Source organism: Phocoena phocoena, chromosome 4 (genome assembly GCF_963924675.1).
Source record: "Phocoena phocoena chromosome 4, mPhoPho1.1, whole genome shotgun sequence".
Lineage (NCBI taxonomy): Eukaryota > Metazoa > Chordata > Mammalia > Artiodactyla > Phocoenidae > Phocoena > Phocoena phocoena.
The window spans coordinates 19,358,249-19,382,931 of record NC_089222.1 but is presented as its reverse complement, the minus strand read 5'-3'; the positions used below and the strand labels follow the sequence as shown (position 1 = coordinate 19,382,931).

Sequence of the window (24,683 nt, the reverse complement as noted above, 5' to 3'; positions counted from 1 at the left end):
TCCGGACGTGCAGGCTCAGTGGCCATGGCTCACGGGCCCAGTGGCTCTGCGGCATGTGGAATCCTCCCGGACTGGGGCACGAACCCGCGTCCCCTGCATCGGCAAGCGGACTCTCAACCACTGTGCCACCAGGGAAGGCGCAATTTTATTTTTTTGAGTTCTCTTTTTTTCTTGGTGAGTCTAGGTAAAGGTTTGTCAATTTTGTTTATTTTTTCAAAGAACCAGCTTTTAGTTTCATTGATCTTTTCTGTTGGCTTTTTAGTCTCTGTTTCATTTATTTCTGCTCTAATCATTATTATTTCCTTCCTGCCACTAACTTTGGGCTTCATTTGTTCTTTTTTTTTAAAAAATTCCTTGAGGTGTAAAGTTAGGTTGTTTATTTGAGATTTTTCTTGTTTCTTGAGGTAGGTATTTATCACAGTGAACTTCTCTCTTAGAACTGCTTTTGCTGCATCCCATAAATTTTGGTATGTTACATTGCCATTTTCATTTGTTGCAAGAGAAGAAGAAAGGAATAGAGAGGAACTACAAAAGCAGCTTGAAAACAGTTAACAAAATGGCAATAAGCACATACCTATCAGTAGTTACTTTAAATGTAAATTCACTAAGTTCTCTAATCAAAAGATACAGAATGGTTGAATGGGTAAATAAATAATAAATACATTCTGTATTGAATTCTTCACTACGGTATCGTATTAGTTGTTTAGATTCCTTTGCCCCTACACGTCTCTGATAACTTTTAAAAGGTATAACTTTGTTTCCTTCCAGGTGAATAACCAATTATATCAGTATTATTTATTAGATAAACCACCCTTTTCCATCTAAAATTGAAATATCTCCTCTGTTATAGCTTGTTTTAAATATACCTGGATCTGTTTCTGTGCTCTACTGTCTTGTATTACTTTTCTATATTACTTTCAATCTATATTGTTTTCAGTATTTTTGTATTATTTTAATATTCCTAATGCAAGTCCCTCCTCATTAGTCTTATTTATTCAGAATGTTTTGTGCTCTTCATATATAACTGGTGGGATTATAAATTAATATTTGTGCTTTGGGAGCTAAAGAAAAATTTGGTCACCATGTTCAGAGTGCGTTCACAATGCTGGGCCCCATATAGAAGTGGGGAAATGGCTTCCTTCTCTGCTTTGTGCCATACTTCATTACCTGGGTCACAAAGCATTTCTGCTTTGCTCCTGAGTCTCAAAGTCATTGTTAACCTGCTCTATCCATTCTTAGGCCTCACTACCATTTTTAGCCAAGAGGGCCTGAACACATTATGCAACAAAAGTGAACCCTGAACAGATACCATGCTGTTCTTTTTTTCTTTTTAGCCTCTCCTACCACCGTTGTATTTTCTTTGTACTTTTAAAACAAAATCTTCCAGACACTAATGTGATGAGAGAGAGAAACAGTGTTATATACATCAGCAGTTAATGATAAAGTCCCCCTTTCATATTAGAGAAGGAAATACGATTGCTCCTCAGAAGAGATCATTAAAGAAGGGAAAGGGGTACGCTCCAGCAGAATGGGTTAAAATAAAAGGGCTGACAAAACCTGGTATTGGTGAGGATGTGGAGCACCTAATATCATACATTGCTGGAGGATGTATAATTTAATACATCTGTTTTGGAAAATTGGATGACATTGTGTACTGGCCCTCAATATATATGTATTCTGTTTGTTAATAAGTCTGCTACTAGGTATATGTACTGCAGAAAAAATGTGTATGTCAAACAATGTGTACAGGTATGTTCATAACAATTTTATTTGTGATAGCCCTAAAACGGAAATGACTCTCATGTACATCAGTAGTAAAATGGGTTATAAAATATGCTATATTAATACAATGAAATACTATCCAGCAGTACAAACAAGGAATTACTGATAACACATACTATAACATGACTGAATCTCACTGATAAAACATTGACTGGAAGAAATCAAACACAAAGCACAGTATTATATGAATTTCAAAAACATATCTACTGTAAAGGAATAATAGTTAAACTATTGACATTTGTGATGGTTACTGCCTGGAATGGAACATGAGGTGGCCTGTTTCAGTTCTGGAAATTTTTTTATATTTTCATTTTGGTTATGGTTATACAGGTGTATGTATATGTAAATTTTCATCAAGGAGTAACTTAAGATTTACGCATTTACTGTATATAATTATACCTAAGTACAAAACTAAAAATTTATTTAAAATTGTTAAAAAAATTATTTTTATTGGTCTCCTGTGCTTTCCCACCTCCCACCCCCAGAAAGACCCTCAACAATTCTGCCTGGTAGTATGCTAAGTGGAATCACATTAAATTTATCTAGCAATTTGGAAAGACTATTGATACAGCACTAAATCTTTTTTTAAAAATTCAGTATATGAAACTAATTTAGGTCATTTTCAATATCCTGTAAGTTTTTTATAATTTTCATCATTAAAATTTATACAGTCTTTGAGTTTGTTTTTAGATGATTTTCATTGTGAACAGCCTTCTCAATCTATTTATATTTCTTATATATTGCCAACATTAAAATTTTATTTTGTACATTTATCTTTTGTCAGTTGTCTTGTCAAATTTTTTTATTAATCTTTCAAGTCAGTTTGGTAGAGACTCAAATTTTCTTATCAACTATAGGAAAGGAGAATTGTGTTTACTGATATTTTACTAATTTTTGCACAAACTAAAAACTTTTAAAATCTGTGTTGAATGCTTAGGGATGCATCCTTGCCTCATTCTTTTTTACAGCTGAAAAGTGTTAAGGATTTCAACAACACATATGTTGTAGTCTTTGTCTTTATGTTGTTTACCAACATATCACATAACACTAGTTTTTCTAGACGTTTTTTATTAAGCTTGGCTGCAGGATTTTTATCAGATACCTTTTTGAGATCTAGTATTAAAATCATTTGTTTTTCTTCTTTACATTGTTGATAAATTGAATTGTTTGAGTTCCTAATATTGAGTCATCCTTGTATACCTGGGAAAAAAATGCATTTTATTATATCTGGTGTGTATTCTTTTTATTCTCTGCTGGGTTTTCTGATACTCAGCTTATATCTATGTATAAGTGAAGTTACTTTTTGTGTTATTTTCACAATATGGTTTGAATATTAGTATCTATAGTTGTTTAATAATTATTGGACTTAATGTGACTGGTAAAATCAGGCTTATATTGTGCTCTATTTTGCACAAATTTCTGAAACCTAGTAATTTACCTTTGAATTGCCTTTCAACATGAGGGAATCTCTACTTTTATTTGGCTACAGAGAGATGATTTTAGGTAAGTAGTTTTCTTGTTTAAATAGATACACATGGAAAAACAGGAATTTTTTGAAAATTTATTTGCTATAAATTTTTTAATTTTTAATTTTGTGGTTTTTTTCCCCCCACAGTCTGTGGTTGATGACTGGATTGAATCATATAAACAAGACAGGGACATCGCACTTCTGGATTTAATCAACTTTTTTATCCAGTGTTCAGGATGTCGAGGTACAGAATGTTGCAATAAATGATGTACATTAAGACTGTCAGTCCAGCAGTGTCAATTTTACTTTACCTTGTGTTAGTCATTTTATAATTCATCCTGGAATTATGTGCTCATCTTTTTCTGATAAAATTATTTTTATTTAAGTATATTTCTCTTTTTTTTCTGGTTCAGTTTTACTCAACAGACTTCTGAATTTTTTAATATTTTGAAGGAAATCTTAAATTAATGAATTGGCTTTTTAGATCATAAGATTTTATAATTAATATTTACTGTTATTATTTGTATCTGTGCTCCATATTGTAAACTATGCTAGTTGCTAAAATTCATTGAGTCCTCATGTTATAGATGAAATGCTTGAAGCTTAAATAATTCAAGGTAACATAAGTATGAAAATCAGTTTTCTTAAGTTTACAGTCATTTGGAATCCATAGACAATTTGTTAAAAGTAAAGTTTCATTTTTATCATATTAATAGATAACTGATAGATACTTTTCTTCTCTAGAATAAATATTAACAGGTTAAATGTGCTACATGGGGAAAATCAGTTGGTAAACACCGTTCTTTACTTATTAATACAGAAAGAATGGTTGTCTTTTATTGAAATCACTGATCAAATTGATTTCTTGAAGGTTTTCTTATTTCTAAGTTATCGCTCACCATATTGACATAAGTTTATCAAATATTTACAGAGTACCTAAGTTATACTAAGCACTGTTCCAAAGTATACAGATATTATCAAGACAGTCTCTGCCCCAGTATTAAGAGTAAGTTTAATTTTTAAAGAAGGCTTTATCGCAAAGAAAAAGAGGGAAATATACCAATAGTTTACTAAAGTGCTCAGTGCCATGAAAGTAATAATAATAAAACTGGTTACAGTTTAATGACTAGTATGTGCCAAGCTGTGTGCTTTACATACATTAGCTCATTTAATATTGGTTTGACACTTCTATCAGTCAGATGTGATTTTTATTCTGTAGTTCAGGAAACTGAGAATACAGGACTTAGGTTCGCTTTTGGACATCATACAGTTTGTAAGTGCCAAATTCATGATTTAGATTCAGGCTTGTCTCAATCTGAAGTCTATATGTCTAACCAGAAGGTAGTGTGGGAATAACAAGGAGGGGCTTCTGATCCAACCTAAGCTGTGTGTTTCTGTGTATGTGTGAATGTGGGGATATTTGTAAGTAAATGCATCTCAGAGGAAGAAACTCTACCCTGGGACTGAGGTTGAGTAAGAGAAAATTAAGGAGGAGGAGAAAGGCCAAAGTTAACAGACTGTGTAAAAATTCCGGAAGACAAGAAAATAACAGCACACTGTAGGACATAAAGAGAGTTTATGGCTGAATCCTAGAGCATAGAGACAGGTGAGGATTGGCAAGAGATTAGTTTATTTGAAGGAAAGTGAGTTTGTTAATTTTACAGTCTTAAAATGGGAAAGGCAAGCACTGAGTGATGTGCTTTACATGTGTTATCTTGTCTAAACTGTGTAATTGTCCTGTTAGATTGAGTTTTGATTTTAAAACAACTGGTAGTCTTAAAATTTTTTCCTTTTGTAATTCATTCCCATGGTTCAAAAAACCAAAAAAAAAAAAAAAAAAAGAGAGAGAGAGATATGTAAAGCAAAAAGCCTTTACCACTTCTTGCCTTCCTATCTATGTCCACAGAGTTAATTGCTCTTAACTACTTTGTTGTATATTCGTCTATCTATATAAATAGGAAATATATGCTCTTTCCGCACCCGCTCCAAAAAAAAAGATACTGGTGTATAGAGAGCTTTCTTGGTTTCCTTCCTTCCTTCCCTTCTCCTCTCCCCTCCCCTCCCCTCCCCTCCCTTTTCCAGCATCATAGCATTCATTTCTTTGTGTGTATGTACAACAATTTATTTAATTAGTCTTCTGTTAACAGACCATTGCATTATCTGTAGTCTTTTTCTGTTACAGTGAGTAATTTTGTGTGTACCTTTACTTGCTCCTGGTGGAAGAATGTCTGTAGGTTAATATATTTGTAATTATATTAGATATTGCCAAATTTCCTGATATGGGAATTGTACCCATTTTTACTTCTATCATTAATATATGAAAATGTCTGTTTCTTCTTGGTCTTTACAACAAAGCGTTTTTATCAAATTTTTGTATTGCTCTTAGGAATGATTTAAAAATATGTCAGTATGATTTTTTTAAATTGAGGTGAAATTCACTTAAATAATTAACAACCATTTTAAAGTGGGCAGTTCAGTAGTTTTTAGCACATTAGCAGTGTTGTGCAACCACCTCTCTCTAGTATCAAAACTTCTTTTTATCACCCCAGAAGGATACCTAATATTCATTACATAGTCATTCCTCATTCCCTTCTTCCCTGCAACCCTTGGCAACCACTGATCTGCTTTCTACTCCTATGGATTTGCCTGTTTTAGTCATTTTATATAAAAGGAATTGTCCAATATGTGACCTTTTGTTTTTGCTGTCTTTCATTTAGCATAATGTCTTCAAGGTTTATCCAAGTAGTAGCATGTACTGATAATTTATTTCATTTTATGTATATGTTACAATTTGTTTATCCATTCATCTGTCAATGGACATTGGGTTGTTTTCACTTTTTGGTTGCTGTGAATATTGCTGTGAACATTCGTGGGCAGATATCTGCTTGAGTACTTATTTTTTAATTCTTTCGTGTAAATACCTAGGAGTGAAATTGCTGGATCATATGGTAATTCTATTTTAACTGTTTGAGGAACTGCCAAACTGTTTTCACAGCAGTGGCACCATTTTAAATTCCAGAAATGTATGAAGATTCTTATTTCTCCACATTCTCTAAAACACTTTTATTTTCCGATTTTTAAATTTTATTGACCTAGGGGGGTATGAAGTGATTTCTTATTATGGTTTTGATTTACATTTTCTTAATCACCAGTGATCTTGAGCATCTTTTCATGTACTTTTGGCAATTTGTATATCTTTCTTGAACAAATGTGTATTTGATCCTGTGCTTATTTTAAAATTAGATGCTTTTTATTTTTGTTGTGAGTTATTAGAGTTCTTTATATATTCTGGATATTAAACCCATATCAGATATACAACATGCAACTGTTAATAACTTGCAGCTATTGGCTTCCCGCTCTGTAGGTTGTCTCTTCACTTTCTTAAAGATATTCTTTGATGAACAAAAGTTTTAAACTTTTATGAAGTCCAACTTACCTATTTTTTCATTTTTTTACTCATGCTTGTGGTGTCAAATCTAAGAATCTATTGCAAATTCTAAGAGCCTGAATATTTATCTCTATGTTTTCTTCTAATAGTTTTATCATTTTAGATTTTATATGTAGGTCATTGATCCATGGTTAATTTTTGTATTTGGATGATTTAATTTGTATTTCTCTTACGAGTGTGGCTTAAGAGCCATTTCTATTTCTTTTTCTTGAATTTTCTGTTCTTATCCCTTGCCACTTCCTTTCAGCTATTTTCGTAGTTCCTGAAAAAACATTTGACAAAATGGATTTTAAAACATTCTAATAAAACAGACATAGATGCATATTTTCTTAATATGTTTAAGAGAGAAAACTTACTGTCTCTCACATCAGTGCAGTATAGTAAAAATCTAAAATAGACCCAAGTACCTGTGAAACTGTAGTAAGCAGATATTAAAACATATGAAAGAAAAGAACTACAAAATACACCTACACCAAGATACCATTTTCGCCTATCAGATTGATAAAAATTAAGTTATAACAACACTCTGTTTTTTAGGCTATGAGGAAACAGACACTATTACATTGTTTGTTGGAAATCAAATTGATATAATTCTCATGGAAAGAAATTTGACATTATCTACCACAATTACATATGTTTTTATATTTTGACCTAGCCATCCTGTTTCTGGAATTTGCCATGAAGATATACCTCCAGTTTTATGAAAACAAATTCACAGGGTTACTAAATACCATATTGTTTGTACTTGTAAAATACTGGGAACAACCTAAATGCTGAGATATAGGACAATGATTGAATAAACTGTGGTACAACTTATACAATGGATTTTTTTGTCATTGCAAAAAATTATGAGGAAGATCTCTGTGGACTAAGGCAGGGAGATTTTCAGGATACATTTTTTAAGTGCAAAGTGCAAAAGAGTGTCTAAAAGTATTCGAGGTTTTTTTTAGAAGAAAGAAAGGGAAATAATAGAATATACACATGTATCTGGTCACTTGACCAAAAAGAAAAAAAAAGATAAGATAGAATGATTGGCTACCCATTGGGTGTGTGTGTATGTAAATGAAGTGGAAAGCTTAGAGGGAATTGAGGTAAAGGGATGATACTTACTGGAATATACTTTTTGAATAGTCTTGACTTTGGAGTTGTCTTCATGTTTCACATACTCAGAAAGAAAAAAAGAAAAATCAATAAAGATGGAGGGAAAATCCTAAAACTGGATGCTATCAGAACAGATGAACCATGCCATGCCATAGCATAAATAACATAACCACACTGATGAGTGTAAAAAGTATAAACTAAAGTAAATTTTTAACTCAGTGCTTGCACTGTAAAACTAGTGGGGGAAAGTGAAGAACACAGTATTTACCTCCTCAAATTGTCTCCTTACAAGATATCTATTATGGGTAAAATGGTATTGATACTTTACCTGTACAGACTTGGTAGACCCCACCATAAACAAATGATGAAAGCGAACACTGCCAGTTATAGAACCAGTTAATAGCATGTACTTCGTGTTATACACCTAGAAGAAGAACTCAACCTCATTTTTGTAGTATTCTTGCCAAAAGTTCAGAGTCTAAACCTACTCATGAGGAAACGTTGGATGAGCTCAAATTGAGATATATTTTTCACAATATACTGTACTCTTTAGAAGTGTCAGTATCATGAAATACAAAGAAATGACTCAGAGAACTGTTCCAGATTCGATACTAAAGGAACTGAATGCAGTGCACGATCTTAGATTTTTTTTGGTAAAAAGAACATTATTGAGACACATACTGAAATCCGAAATCAGTTCTGTGGGTTAGAACATAAATTGTTAATTTTATCATTCTGATCATTGTACTGTAGTTGTATAAGAGTTTTGTTTTTTGGGGGAAGTATACAGAGGAGTATTGATGAATAAAGGGATATCTAAAGAGTGAAAAGTAGAAAATGGAAGGAAAACAAGCCTTTTAACCCCAAAGCCAACATAATGCTCAAGGAAAACTAGTAGAGTCATTTTCACTGAAGTCAAACAAGGCAGGGATGTCCACTCTCACAACTCTTCTTTAATATTGGCAATATAAGCTGACACATTTGGATAATAAAATGAAGTATTATTACTATTTGGGAGTGATATTGAAAGTTTAGAAATTTCAAGAGAAAGTTTGCAAAACTAATAAAGGCAATATAATAATTCTGAAAGAGGGAGATCAAAATGGCAGAATATGAGGATGCTGAGCTCCCTCCCCCCCATGAACACCTCAGAAATACAGTACATGTGTACCTACTGTCGTTGAAACAAAGTGTAGGCTGGGAGAAAGGCTTTTCTATAACCAAGACTAAAGAAAGATCCACATGGAGTTGGATAGGAAGGGAGGAGAAATGATCAGGTCTGGACTTGCACCCTAGTGAGGAGAGGATGTCAGAAGCTCGGGGATCCTCCTTGGGGAATGAGAGGTTTGAACCACATACTGGTCTAGAGCTGGCTCTGACCTGGCCTTACTTCTGAACAGGGCAAGTGTGGTCCAGGTCTGGATGGCTTCACAGGGGAATTCTACCAAACATGAAGAATAGCTACCTACCTATCCTTCTCAAACTTTTCCAAAAAATTGAAGAGGAGGGAACATTCCCAAATTCATTCTACGAGGCCACTATCACACAAATACCAAAACCAGACAAAGACTACAAAAGAAAAAAGAAAAAAAGAAATTACAGACCAATGTCTCTGGTGAATATAGCTGCAGAAAACCTCAAGAAAATATTAGTAAACCAAATTCAGCAATATATAAAAAGAACCATGCACCATGACCAAGTTGAGTTTAATATAGGGACACAAGGATGGTTCAACATTTGTAAATCAATCAGTGTGATACGCCACATTCACAAAAAGAAAAAAAATCACACAGTCATTTCAGTTGACAAAATTCAACATTCAATCGTGATAAAAACTCTCATTGAAGTTGGTATAGAGGAAACATGGCAACATAATAAAGTCTGTTTATGACAAACTCACAGCTAACATCATACTCAGTAGTGGAAACCTGAAAGCTTTTCTTCTAAAATCAGGAATAAGACAAGTATGCCCACTCTCACCACTTCTATTTAACATAGTATTGGAAGTCTTAGCCATAGCAATCAGAGAAGAAAAAGAAATAAAGGAATCCAGATTTGAAGGGAAGAAATAAAACTGTCACTATTTGCAGATGATATGATACTATATATGGAAAACCCTGAAGTCTCCACCAAAATATTGTTAGAACTAATAAATGAATTTAGTAACATTACAGGATACAAGATTAATATTCAGAAATTTGATGCTTTTCTAAACATTAGTAATGAACTGTTAGAGAAGACAAGAAAACAATTCCACTTAAAATCTCATTGAAAAGAATAAGATACCTAGGAATAAACTTAACCAAGGAGGTGGAAAATCTATACTCATAAAACATTGTTGAAGGAAACTAAAGATGATACAAAAAACCAGATAGTCCATGTTCATAGATTGAAAGAATAAATATTGTTAAAATGTCCGTAATACTCAAAGCTACCTACAGATTTACTAGAATCCATATGAAAATACCCATGACGATTTTTACAGAACAAGAATAATTCTAAAAAGTATATGGAACCACAGAAGACCTGTAACGGCCAAAGCAATCTTGATTAAAAAGATTAAAGTTGGAGGAATCTTGCTCCCTGATTTCAGACTATGCTACAAAGCTATGGTAATCAAAACAGTATGGTACTGGTACAAAGACAGATAGATCACTGGAACAGAATAGAGACCAGAAAGAAACCGACCCACATGTGGTCAATTAATCTACAGCAAAGGAAGGAAGAATATATAATAGGAAAAAGACAGTCTCTTCAAAAAATAGTGATGGGAAAACTGGACAGATACATGCAAACGAATCAAACTGGACTGCTTTCTCACACCATGTACAGAAACAAACTCAAAATGGATTAACACTTAAATGTTAAGACCTGAAACCATAAAACTTCTGGAAGAAGTCACAGTCCTCTCTTTGACATCAGTCTTAGTAATATTTTTTTGGATGTTTCTCTTCAGGCGAGGGAAACAAAAGGAAAAATAAACAAATGGGACTACATCAAATTTAAAAGCTTTTGCACAGCAAGGAAAACTGTCAACAAAATGAAAAGGACGCCTACTGAATAGGAGAAATATTTGCAAACAATATATTTGACAAGGGGTTAATATCCAAAATACAAAAAGAACTCATAAAACTCAACATTGAAGAAACAAACAATCCAATTAAAATTGGACAGAGGACCTGAGTAGGCATGTTTGCAAAGAAGACTTACAGATGGCCAACTGCCACATGAAAAGATGCTCAGCATCACTAATCATCATGGAAATGCCAATCAAAAGCACAGTGAGAGATCACTGAACACCTGTCAGAATGGCTATCATTAAAAAGACCCACATCCGTGGGAATGTACTTCGGTGTAGCCATTGTGAAAACTCTATGCAGGTTCTTCAAAAAAGTGAAAATAGAACTACTATATGACTTAGCAATTCTACTCCTGGGTATATGTCCAAAGAAAATGAAAACACTATTTTGAAACACATCTCCAGTGTTCACAGCAGCATTATTTACAATGGCCAAGGTATGGAAGCAACCTAAGTGTCCAATAATAGAGGAATGGATAAAGAAGATGTGGTATATATACACAGTGCAATATTACTGAGTCATAAAAAGGAATGAAATTTTGCCATTTGCAAGGACTTGGATGGAACCAGGATTTATTTTGTTTAGTGAAATCATTCAGATGGAGACAGAAAACTATTCTATGTTATCAATGATATATGGACTCTAAAAAATAAATGAATTAATATAATAAAACAAACTGACTCATAGAGAACAAACTCAAGTTTACTAGTTGGAAGAGGGGTGGGGGAGGGGCAAAATAGGGGTAGGAGTTTAGATACACAAACTACTATGTATAAAATAGATAAGATGCAACAATATATTATACAGCACAGGGAGTATAGCTAATATTTTATAACTTTAAATCCATAAAAATATTAAACATGATGTTGTACACTTGAAAGTAATATAATACTGTAAACTACTGTACTTTAATAAAAGTGTCACAAAACAGTAATTTGGTGAGTTATTGAGATGGAGATACTATAGATAAATTAGTATGTTTGTTTTTTATTAGAATAGGCAGTTAGAAGAGATAGAATAAAAGATCTTCTTTGTAAGGGGCTTCCCGGTGGCGCAGTGGTTAAGAATCTGCCTGCCAGTGCAGGGGACACAGTTTCGAGCCCTGGCCCGGGAAGATCCCATGTGCTGTGGAGCAACTAAGCCCATGCGCCACAACTGCTGAGCCTGCACTCTAGAGCCCGTGAGCCACAACTACTGAGCCCACATGCTACAGTGACTCAAGCCCATGTGCCTGGAACCTGTGCTCCACAACAAAGAGCAGCCCCCTCTTGCTGCAACTAGAGAAAGCCTGTGCACAGCAATGAAAACCCAACACAGCCAAAAATAAATAAAATTAAATCTTTAAAAAAATCTTTTTAAGATAAAAATGTGGAAAATGTTTGAAATTATTTCAGATCTACACCTTACTTGATAATGTGCACTAAGATAAATTCCCAGTGCATCAGGAGTTTAAATACAAAAATCAACAATAAATAGCAGAAACAATTTTTTTTAAGAAAGAACAAATAAATACCAGAAAGAAAGAAATAATAAAAGCACTAGAAGAAAACATGGAATAAATTTTTTATTACCTTGGAGTGGTAATAAAATGTGACTCAAAATTAAGTGTAAGTCAAAATCTGTAAGTTATAAAAATGATTGATGGGTTAAACTACAGTTCAAACAATATTGGAAACATTTGCAAGGTAGCACATTACAGGGAAATTTCAGAAGGCGAAGGACACATGGGGAAATTTTTTTATATTATTTATTGAGATAAGATTTGCATTTTATAAGGACTTCTTGGGTTGCAAAGTAATTTCCAATATCCACATTGGTGTTCTTTCATATCAGCCCATTTTCCTCTAACACTACATAAGAATCAAGAACAAAAAGATGTTAAAAAATTTGGCTAAAGTGAGATGAGAACCAAGTAAGGGAGGAAAAAGTTACAAAACTTATTTTCCTACTTTTTGACTAGAAGGGACATCCCTCAAATGACACGACAGATTGGAACACCATGTTGTGAGTAGAGTTTCAGCAACCCCTCTTCTATTTTGCTCTCTTATTACTATTTTCTCATCTCGATCCTTGAGTCTGGGGTATGGTATTGGTTTCCTGTGTTAGCTATTTTAAGTTGCATCAGCAGCCCTAGCTGTTTCCTTAACCTTGCTCACACATCTGTGTTCTCCTCATTAAAATCTCTTTATTTAAACCATCTGGAATGAATTCTTTTTACTTCTGGAACCCTTAGTTAAAATATACTACTGACTAAATCAGTGTGTGATAATAGGGTATATTCAGTGTCGAGTAGGAAAGATCACAAAGGAGAAGTTCATTCAAACACTGTTCACTTACAGTTATGCATTTTTAAAGCTATGTAACTTCATAAATTTTCATAGAAATAAGTTCTGAGGAAACTAAGAACACAATGATAATATTTATGATATTATGTATAACAAAATAAAGATATGTTATCTCTATAGTCAAAGTATTATTATTGTTTAAAACACCACTGGTAAAGGCATACATATTTGGGTATATTCTAGCATCAGTATATAACAGACTTAAGAAATATGTATCAGAGGTATTGATAAATAGTTTTCAGTGACAATGTGATTTTTTTAGTTATTAAGGATGTTGCTTAAGCTTGTTTATTATGGGTTAGAAATACCTTGTTAGTTGGTTATACCAAGTAATGGTTCTGTGTTGCAGTGCTTGTTCCTAACAGTGGATTTCCAAATGCATGAGGGTTTTCTAGGAGGTTAGGATTGCTAGAGAATTGATCTCACCCAGGAACAGTGACGTCAAGAGTTTCCTGAATTTTGCATCTCATGGGCTGATTACTGTCTCAGTAATTTTTTCATGGTATCAATAGGCCAAAAAAAGCCCATAAAAGTTTCTTTTCGAAGTAGTTAATTCCAAACAATTTAATTACGTCCTAACAACTTAGAATTATTAGTCAAAATGATAAACATAATTTTGGAAGAAAAATTAAAATTTCTATTCTTAAATAATCACAATTACTTATTAATGGATATAGGTACCTGTTGCCGCTGTCCAACCACCCCAACCTTCATTGTTCATATCTGGGTGGGGGCGGGGCAGAAGTTGAGAACCATTGCTGTACATCAGTGGGGGATGAATTTACATCTTTATAAAATCCACTCTTCCAGTTCATGATCACTGTATATATTGCTCTCTTTATTTAGGTCTTTATTTTCATTCAACATTTTAGAGGGTAGTTTTGTGTATGAGTGAAAAGGTGTTATATATGTGTTACCAAAATTTTTATTTCTGGACTTTAGGCATTTAAAAAATTCCTTATAAATAGTATCTTTTTTTTTCTTAAGTAGACTTAATTTTTTTTGTAAACCACAAACTCCTATAAAAAATAGAGCAAAAATTACAGAGTTCCCATATACCCTTCTTTCCTCCCCACAGTTTCCCCTATTAACATCTTGTACATTTGTTAAAATTGATGAACCAATATTGATACATTACTATTAACTAAAGTTCATAGTTTAAATTAGGGTTTGTCGACTGAAAAAAAATGCACAACCTAAAAGTTGAGAATTCTGTTTTATTTTGTGGACTTGCTGAGGACTTAAGCTCAGGAGATAGCCTCTCAGATAGCTCTGAGGGACTGATTCGAAGAGGTAAGGGAGGAACCAGGGTATATAGGAGTTTTTGCAACAAAAACCAAGTAGTCAGAACATCAAAATATTACTGTTAATTAAAGAAAAACTAGACATCTTAAGTTAATGAATTTAGCACTTTTTATCTATGGGAAGATGCAAGAGTCTAGGCTCCTTGAAATCATTCCTTTGATATGCACCTTAACTGTCTTAGGCCAGTATCCTGTTTTTTGTATATCTTGATTCCCCTCGGTGCACAGTGGGGAGCCATGGCAGCTCCTCGTGGCTTGATGGCCATAACATCTTTGTTTACTAATACTACAGGAGAATTTTTTAGTCTGCAGGTGCATTGTAAATTTCTGTGGGTTTGGACAAATGCATGAGGTATCTACTACTATGGTATTAATAGTTTCACTGTCCTAAAAATCCCTCCTATGCTCCTATTTATCCCTTGCCAACTCTACACCCCTCATCCCTGGCTACCACTGATCCTTTAAAAAAAAAAAAAATTATTTATTTATTTGCACTAGGACTTAGTTGTGCAGGCGGGCTCCTTATTTGCGACTTGTGGGCTCCGTGGTTGTGGCAGGTGGGCTCCTTAGTTGCAGCTCCACGGCTCCTTTAGTTGCAGCTCACTGGCTCCTTAGATGCAGCATGTGGGATCCTTAGTTGCAGCAGACGGGCTTCTTAGTTGCAGCTCACCAGCTCCTTCGTTGTGGCACGTGGCCTCCTTAGTTGTTGAATGCGGACTCTTAGTTGTGGCATGCATGTGGGATCTAGTTCCCTGACCAGGGATCGAACCCAGACCCCCTGCATTGGAGCGTGGAGTCTTAGCCACTGTGCCAGTGAAGTCCCTGATCTTTTAATGTTATATCTAATATGCATACTTGAAAGGAATTTAACTTGATCATGGTGTATTATGTATATTTTTTTTACATCTTTATTGGAGTAAAATTGCTTTACAATGTTATGTTAGTTTCTGTTGTACAACAAAGTGAATCAGCTATATGTATACATATATCCCTATATCCCCTCCCTCTGGAGCCTCCCTCCCACCCTCCCTATCCCACCCCACTAGGTCATCACAAAGCATCGAACTGATTTTCCTGTGCTATGCACCAGCTTCCCACTAGCCATCTATTTTATATTTGGTAGTGTATATATGTCAGTGCTACTCTCTCACTTCATCCCAGCTTCCCCTTCCCCATTCGTGTCCTCAAGTCCATTCTCTATGTCTGTGTCTTTATTCCTGCCCTGCCACTAGGTTAATCAGTACTATTTTTTAAGATTCCATACATTTGCGTTAGCATATAGTATTTGTTTCTGTCTTTCTGACTTACTTCACTCTGTGTGACAGCCTCTAGATCCATCCACCTCACTACAAAATAACTCAGTTTTGTTCATTTCTATGGCTGAGTAATATTCCATTGTATATATATGTGCCACATCTTCTTTATCCATTCATCTATCGTTGGACTTTTAGGTTGCTTCCATGACCTGGCTCTTGTAAATAGTGCTGCAGTGAACATTGGGGTACATTTCTCTTTTTGAATTACAGTTTTCTCAGGGTATCTGCCCAGTAGTGGGATTCCTGGGTCATATTGTAGTTCTATTTTTAGTTTATTAAGGAACCTCCATACTGTTCTCCATAGTGGCTGTATCAGTTTACATTCCCACCAACAGTGCAAAAGGGTTCCCTTTTCTCCACACCCTCTCCAGCATTTACTGTTTGTAGATTTTTTTGTTGATGCCCATTCTGACAGGTATGAGGTGATAACTCATTGTGGTTTTGATTTGCATTTCTCTAATGATTAGTGATGTTGAGCATCTTTTCATGTGTTTTTTGGCAATCTGTATGTCTTCTTTGGCAAAATGCCTGTTGAGGTCTTCCACCCATTTTTAGATTGGGTTGTTTGCTTTTTTTTTATATTGAGTTCCATGAGCTGCTTGTATGTTTTGGAGACTAATCCTTTGTCAGTTGCTTCGTTTGCAAATTTTTTCTCCCATTCTGAGGGTTGTCTTTTCGTCTTGCTAATGGTTTCCTTTGCTGTGCAAAAGCTTTTAAGTTTCATTAGGTCCCATTTGTTTATTTTTGTTTTTATTTCCATTACTCTAGGAGGTGGGGTGAACAGGATATTTGCTGTGAGTTATGTCATAGAGTGTTCTATGTTTTCCTCTAAGTGTTTTATAGTGTTTGGCCTTACATTTAAGTCTTTAATACACTTTGAGTTTATTTTTGTGTATGGTGTTAGGTAGTGTTCTAATTTCATTGTTTTATATGTAACTGTCCAGTTTTCTCAGCACTGCTTATTGAAGGGACTGTCTTTTCTCCATTGTATATTCTTGCATCCTAAGTCAAAGATAAGGTGACCATAGGTACATGGGTGTATCTCTGGGCTTTCTATCCTGTTCCATTGATCTATCTTTCTGTTTTTGTGCCAGTACCATGCTGTCTTGATTACTGTAGCTTTGTAGTATAGTCTGAAGTCAAGGAGCATGATTCCTCCAGCTCCTTTTTTGTTTCTCAAGATTGCTTTGGCTCTTCGAGGTCTTTTGTGTTTCCATACAAATTGTAAAGTTTTTTGTTCTAGTTCTGTGAAAAATGCCATTGGCAATTTGATAGGGATTGCATTGAATCAGTAGATTGCTTTGGGTAGTATAGTCATTTTCACAATGTTGATTCTTCCAATCCAAGAACATGGTGTATCTCTTCATCTGTTTGTATTCTTTTTGATTTATTTTATGAGTGTCTTACAGTTTTCTGTGTACAGGTCTTTTGTCTCCTTAGGTAGTTTTATTCCTAGGTATTTTATTCTTTTTGTTGCAGTGATAAATGGGAGTATTTCCTTAATTTCTCCTGATTTTTTGTTGTTAGTGTATAGGAATGCAAGAGATTTCTGTGCATTAATTTTGTATCCTACTACTTTACAAATTCATTGATTAGCTCTAGTAGTTTTCTGGTGGCATCAGTAGGATTTTCTATGTATAGTATCGTGTCATCTGCCATCAGTGACAGTTTTACTTCTTCTTTCCTTCTATTCCTTTTATTTCTTTTTCTTCCCTGATCGCCGTGGCTAAAACTTCCGGAACTATGTTGAATAATAGTGGTTGAGAGTGGGCACCCTTGTTTTGTTCCTGATCTTAGAGGAAATGCTTTCAGTTTATCACCATTGGGAATGATGTTGCCTGAGGGTTTGTCATATATGGCTTTTATTATGTTGAGGTAGGCTTCCTCTGTGCCCACTTTTCTGGAGAGTTTTTATCACAAATGGGTGTTGAATTTTGTTAGAAGCTTTTTCTGCCTCTGTTGGGATGATCATATGGTTTTTATCCTTCAGTTTGTTATTATAGTGCATCACATTGATTCATATGCGTTTATTGAAGAATCCTTGCATTCCTGGGATAAGCCCCACTTGATCATGGTGTATGATCCTTTTAATGTGTTGTTGGATTCTGTTTGCTAGTATTTTGTTGAGGTTTTTTACATCTATGTTCATCAGTGATATTGACCTGTAATTTTCTTTTTTTGTGAGATCTTTTTCTGGTTTTGGTATCAGGGTTATGGTGGCCTCGTAGAAGGAATTTGGGAGTGTTCCTCCCTCTGCTATATTTTTCAAGAGTTTCAGAAGGATGGGTGTTAATTCTTCTCTAAACGTTTGATAGAACTCACCTGTGAAGTCATCTGGCCCTGGGCTTTTGTTTGTTGGAAGATTTTTAATCAGTTTCAAGTTCATTATTTGTCATTGGTATGTTCATATTTTTTATTTCTTCCTGGGTCAGTCTTCGAAAGTTATACTTTTCTAAGAATTTGTCTGTTTCTTCCAGGTTGCCCATATTACTGGCATATAGTTGCTTGTAGTATTCTCTCATGATCCTTTGTATTTCTGTGGTGTCAGTTGTTACTTCTGTTTCATTTCTAATTATGTTGATTTGAGTCTTCCTTTTTTTCCTGATGAGTCTGGCTAATGGTTTATCAATTCTGTTGATCTTGTCAGAAAACCAGCTTTTAGTTTTATTGATCTTTGCTGTTGTTTCCCTCGTTTCTTTTTCATTTATTTCAGATCTGATCTTTATGACTTCTGCTAACTTTTGGTGTTTTTTGTTCCTCTTTTTCTAATTGCTTTATTTGTAAGGTTAGGTTGTTTATTTGAGATTTTTCTTGTTTCTTGACGTAGGATCGTATTGCTATAAACTTCCCTCTTAGAACTGCTTTTGTGCATCCCGTAGGTTTTGGGTGGTCCTGTTTTCATTGCCATTTGTTTTTAGGTAATATTTTGGTTTCCTCTTTGATTTCTTTAGTGATCTCTTGGTTATTTAGTAGCATATTGTTTAGTCTCCAGTCATGGTGTATTATATTTTTGAAGTTATTTCTAGCTTTGGTTTGCTAATATCTTGTTCAGAATCTTTTACATTTGTATTCATCAATTAGATTGGCCTGCTGTTTTCCCTTTTTATTCATTCCTTTTCAGGTTATATTATCAAGGCTTTGCTAACTACAAAAAGTGAATTATATGGAATATCTTCTTTTTCTGTTTTCTGGAAAACTAAATGAATTGTTTACAGACATTTGATAGAATTCACTATTGAAACTATATGGGCCTAAAATTTTTTTGTTGGAAGACTTTATTGATTCAATTTCTTTAACTGATTTAGCACCCTTCAGGTGTTTTATTATTTTGACAAGTTATATTTTTCTAGAAAATTTCCCATTTCATCTAACTTTTCAAATTTTTAAAATAAAGTTGTTTGCAATATTCCCTTATATTTTTAATGTTTATATCTTCTTGTGATGTTTACTTTCACTAGTTTAATTCCAAATGTATTTTAATTTTCTTTTTCTTTGACTCATAGATTACTTAAAAGCATATTTCTTAATTTTCAAACATGAGATCTTCTGGTTAACTTTTGTTATTGCTTGCTTCTTGGCTTAATTGACTTGAGACCAGAGAAAATGTTCTGTATGATTTCAGTCCTTTCTTATTTGTGTAGTGTTGTTTTAAAGTTTTATGGTCAGTTTTTGCAAATATTCCATGTGTACTTGAAATTAATGTGTATTATGTATTTTCTAGGTACAGTTGTGTCCATTAGGTTAAGGTTGTTAAATAATAGTGTTAAAGTATTTTATACTTACTGTTCGCTTTTCTTGAAATCTCTGAGAGAGATATATATAAAATCCCACATCATGATTGTAGATTTATATATTTGTCCTTGAAGGCCTCCCCACTCCCTCTCTCTCCCCTCCAGATCCTCTCCTTCACACATCCTCATTATGTTTTTAGGCTCATACAAATATTGAAATAATTCTTATAACTCAAATATTTTATATTTATTTTATGTTCTTGTTTATCTCTGGCAGTGCCTTTTTCTAAAAGTCTATTTATTTAAATTTTAATGAAGCCCATTACCTGTTACGGTTTTCTGGTCCAGCCTTTTCTGCCTTTCTGATTTCATTATTTCTGTGTATCTTTACCTCTTAGATACCTTTTGTAAACAACATGAACCTGAATTGTATGTTTTTATTCAGTCTAAAAACTGTTCTTTTTTGGGTTTTTTTTTGCGGTATGTGGCCGTTGGCGGAGCACAGGTTCCGGACGCGCAGGCTCAGCGGCCATGGCTCATGGGCCCAGCCACTCCGTGGCATGTGGGATCTTCCCGGATTGGGGCACGAACCCGCGTCCCCTGCATCGGCAGGCAGACTCTCAACCACTGCGCCACCTGGGAAGCCCTGTTTTTTTTTTTTTTAACGGTATCACTTAATCCTTTTTTTACATTTAATATAATCACTGGATATTTGGTTTATTTCTTTATTTTTCTCTTCTTTGTTGCCTTTAGGTCTTTCAATATAAAAGAATTCCTTTTTTATCCTCTACTACATTGGACAATTTTATGTTCTTCACATTCATTTAAATGGTTACCCTAGAAATTATAGAAGTAATACTTAACATATGCAAATCTAAAGGAAATTACCACCTTTATCCTTTTCCGAGACAGTAGAAGCACCTAGAATATCATAATTCTTTGATAAGAAAGAATTTCTTTCTTGTGTTGTAACTTAAATGTTAGTTTTCCGATTATAATTATTTTTTTAAAGAATTATTATTTATTTTGCTTTATGCATGTTCATACCACTTCATGTTTTTAATTTTTTCTTCATTTCATATGTATCTGGGATCACTTCTGCCTGATGGGCACCATTTAGAAATTCCTTTGAAGTTCTGTTGGAGATTTTGTAGACTCTGTTGAACTTTGTCTGATATGTGTTTAAATTGTCTTTATTTTTTAAAATATATTTTGATGGGTATATAATTTAATACTAACAATTATTTCCTTTCAGCACATTGAAAACTTTCACTGTCTGCTGGCTTGTATTGTTGTTGAGAACTTGGAATAATCATTTTTCTGTTTTTCAGTATTTGTTTTTCCCAAAGTTTAAGATTTCTTTTTGTTTTTGGTATTCTGCAGTTTTAACTATATTATGTTCTAGGTATAGAATGCGTTTCTTTTGTTTGCTGATTTTCATCAGTTATCTCTTTAAATATTGCTTGTTCTCATTTTATTTCACTTCTTCCCTAGTAACTGTTTGAACTTTGCATACTGTCTTCTATTTACATTTCTGTATTTTAAAATTTCTGTGCTGATTTCTGCGTAATTTTTCCCATCTTCCACTTCAGTTTACTCTTTTTTCATCTTTGCCAATCTATTTTAGTTACTCTGTTGCCCGTTTGTAGAAATTATAGCTACTTTGTTCTTTTTAAAGAAAAAGAAGTTCATGGAATTGTTCTCCATGTATATTCAGTCTTGTGTTTTCCTTATTTAAAAAGTAAATTTATTTATTTTATAATTTGTATCTGATAATTCCAATATTTAAGTATAATTCTAACTTATATCTGTATTTCATAATGTTACTGAACCCAGGTTTGGCTGCTCACTGCTCATAAGCAAATAATTCAAGAGACAGGTGTCAATAGAAAGGAAAGGTGCTTTAATCCAAAAAGCAGGCAATCTGAGGTGATGGTGGACTCGTCTCCAGAGACCAACTCCAAAGATTCTGCTCAGCCGTGACAGTCTTTAAAGGGATAAATGGAGGCAGAAGAATCTCAGTGAATCTTTGAGGCAGGAGGTTGGGTTCTGTATCATTCACCATTGAGTGCAGGCTGGCTGACTCTTTCTTCAGATGTTATCTTGCCTGCATCATCTGCCTGCAGTATTCCTTAGGGGGCTGTTTGGGATAGAGAGCTAATCATTCTTTAACTATTTAATTCTTTATTCTTACTACTTTTTATCTAGGAAAAGAATCAACAGGTTAGAAAAGGCATGACGTGCATTCAGGAGAGTGTAAGTCAGGAGTTTGTTTCAATTGCTTAGTGATCTCATTCCTATAATTAGGTTTTTAAGGTTAGAGGGGGCAGAAATGGTTAAACAGGAAAGGGGCAAAACAGCTGCATTCAATAATTCTAATATTTAAGTCTTAATTCTAATATTTCAGTCTATTTCTGTGGTGTTTTTTTGCTTCTCATTTTGCGTATTGCTCTTCGTCTTGATATGTTTAGTTACTTTTAATTTCAAGCTCCATATTTTCTCTCAAATTTATTTAAGGCCTAGGGTAAAGGTACAATCCACTAGTGAGGATTTATCATTTACTTGACAGATGCCCAGGAATACTACCAGTCTAGGACCATTTGCAACTAAGTACACTTTGCAGTTTCCTGATTCAGATTATGTGAATTCAGGATATTTGTGAGAGCACCAGTTTTTGATTACTAACTCCCAGGTACATTTACCTCCTTGTACTTAGTATGAAGAAAACAATCAAACACAAGAAAAACCTTTCTTTGTACTTAGTTTGAAGAAAACAATCAAACACAAGAAAAACCTTTCTTTGTACTCCCCAGAGTGTTAGATTTACTGCTAATTTAACCTTAATCTAGAGGTGAAATTCTTTGAGCCCCCATTTCATGAAAGAGTTGTTTCTTCTGACCCTTCACCTCAGAATTCCCAGTTTGTGCTTTGTAGGCTCAGTGTTATCAGAGAAAGGTGCTTCTTCTGTATTTCGGGTTTCTACTTTTAGTTATTTATCCTAGTAATTTCGTACAACTTCATAAGGTTTCAGATGCTTTTCAGATGTTTTACATATTTTAGTTAGCATTTCACAAAGAGGATTTATATTATTAATATTGTTTACAGTATCACATAATCAGAACCTTTATATATCAATTTAAAGTGATTTCTTTCCTTGGATAATGATAAGTTTATATGTGTATGTGTGTGTGTATAAATGTAACATGTAATTTTGATACTTTAACACTTGCATTTCACATTTTGCATATTTATCTTTTATATTGTTGTAAAGTAATTTCTACTTTTGTGGACTTTGAAATCTCTAAGGACTAATGAAAAATCTTAATTTTTTATTACTCATGTTTTTGGAAGAGCTTTTGAATATAGATGTATACAGGTACTATTTTGGGTAGAGTGCATTGAAAACCACAGATAATTCTGACAGATTTATCGTTTATGAGAAACTGTTGTATGTCCAGAGCACAGGATAAAAATTATTAAAATATGGAGAGAATGGAAAATGAAATATTTTGGTATATATTTATCTTTCTTTTTCTGGTGGGTTCCTGGAGATAGGTATCAGATTTGTCTACCAGAAATTATTCTTTTAAAATATTACAGAAATCACACAAATATAGTCAGCTGATTTCTTTAAAACATATATAACGATGCAAAGGCAATTAAATGAAGATTTTCAACAAATGGTGCTGGAACAATTGGATGTTTATATGGAAAAAAATGAACTTAAACACAGAGTCCTTTACACTAAAAGTGACTCAAAATAAATCCTGTAAAATACAAAACTGGAAACTTCTAAAAGAAAACATAGAAGAAAGTCCACACGATCTTGGGTTTAGTGATGAGGTTTTTAGATATAACCACCAAGAACATGATCCATGAAAGAAAAATTTGGCAGGTTGGACTTTATTAAAAGTAAAATTTTTTTCTGATGCAAAAGATAATGGGAAGAAACTCAAAAGACAAGTCACAGAGTGGGAGGAAATATTTGCAAAACACATATATGATAAATGATTTGTATCCAAAATATACAGAGACCTCTTAAAAAATCAACAGTAACAAAATAAACAGTTCTTTAAAAAAGTGGGTAAAAGATCTGAACAGACATCTCACCAAAGAAAATATACAGATGGCAAATGAACATAAGAAAAGACACTCAACATCATTGTCATTAGGGCAGTGCAAATTAAGGTATCACTATACAAGAAAGGCTAAATTCAAAAAAAACTGATAAAACCGATTACTGCCAAGAATGTGAAGCAACAGGAATTCATTATTGGTGGGAATACAAAATGGTATAGCCATAGCCACTTTGGAAGACAGTCTAAGATTTTCTTACAAAACTAAACACAGCCTTCCAGCAATCATGCTGTTAGGTATTTTCCCAACTGATTTGAAACTTATGTCCATACAAACACCTGAATGTCAGTGTTTATAGTAATTATAATTGCTAAAAGACTGGAAACAACGAAGATATCCTTCAGTAGATGAAATGGATAAACTGTAGTACATCCGTAAAAGGAATACTACTTGATGTACTTGACGATAAGAAGGAAATGAGTTCTCAAGCCATGCAGAAACATAATGAAATCTTAGTGGGCATTGCCGAGTGAAAGAAGCCAGTCTGAAAAGGCTACATGCTGTATAATTCCAGTTTATGTGACATTTTGGAAAAGGCAAACTATGGAGATGGTAAACAGATCAGTGCCAGGGTTTTGGGGAAGGGTGCGTGTTGAGTAGGGGAATTAGGTTGATGAAACTATTCTGTATTGTACTGTAATGGTGGATACGTGATATTATACATTTTTCAAAACCCGTAGAACTTTATAGCACAAAGAATAAAAATCAGTGCCTGCAAATTAAAAAAAAATTACTTATTCGGTCATCCCAGGATGAATGCAGACTATGACAGAAGGATCTAACTGTATTAAAAATACATGAAATAACCTCACTGAAGGGGTTTGGGGAAAAGGTGTTGTCCTAAGTAACTAAAGAAATGAGTGGAGATTCATGACTAATGACAAAAGGAACTGTATATGATAAACAAGAAGGACTTCCTGTATAGCACAGGGAACTATAGTCACTGTCTTGCAATAAACTATAATGGAAAA

At 33.9% G+C, this 24,683-nt stretch overlaps 1 protein-coding gene across 2 annotated transcripts in view; it reads left to right on the top strand.

The window, feature by feature from the left end:
- Nucleotides 1–24,683, top strand: part of STAG1 (STAG1 cohesin complex component) — a 306,358-nt gene that overhangs the window by 49,248 nt on the left and 232,427 nt on the right. For both annotated transcript variants that reach the window (XM_065876744.1, XM_065876743.1), the window contains exon 4: nt 3,398–3,494. In XM_065876744.1, the coding sequence (XP_065732816.1) occupies nt 3,398–3,494 (97 nt within the window). The remainder of the gene's footprint in view (nt 1–3,397; nt 3,495–24,683) is intronic.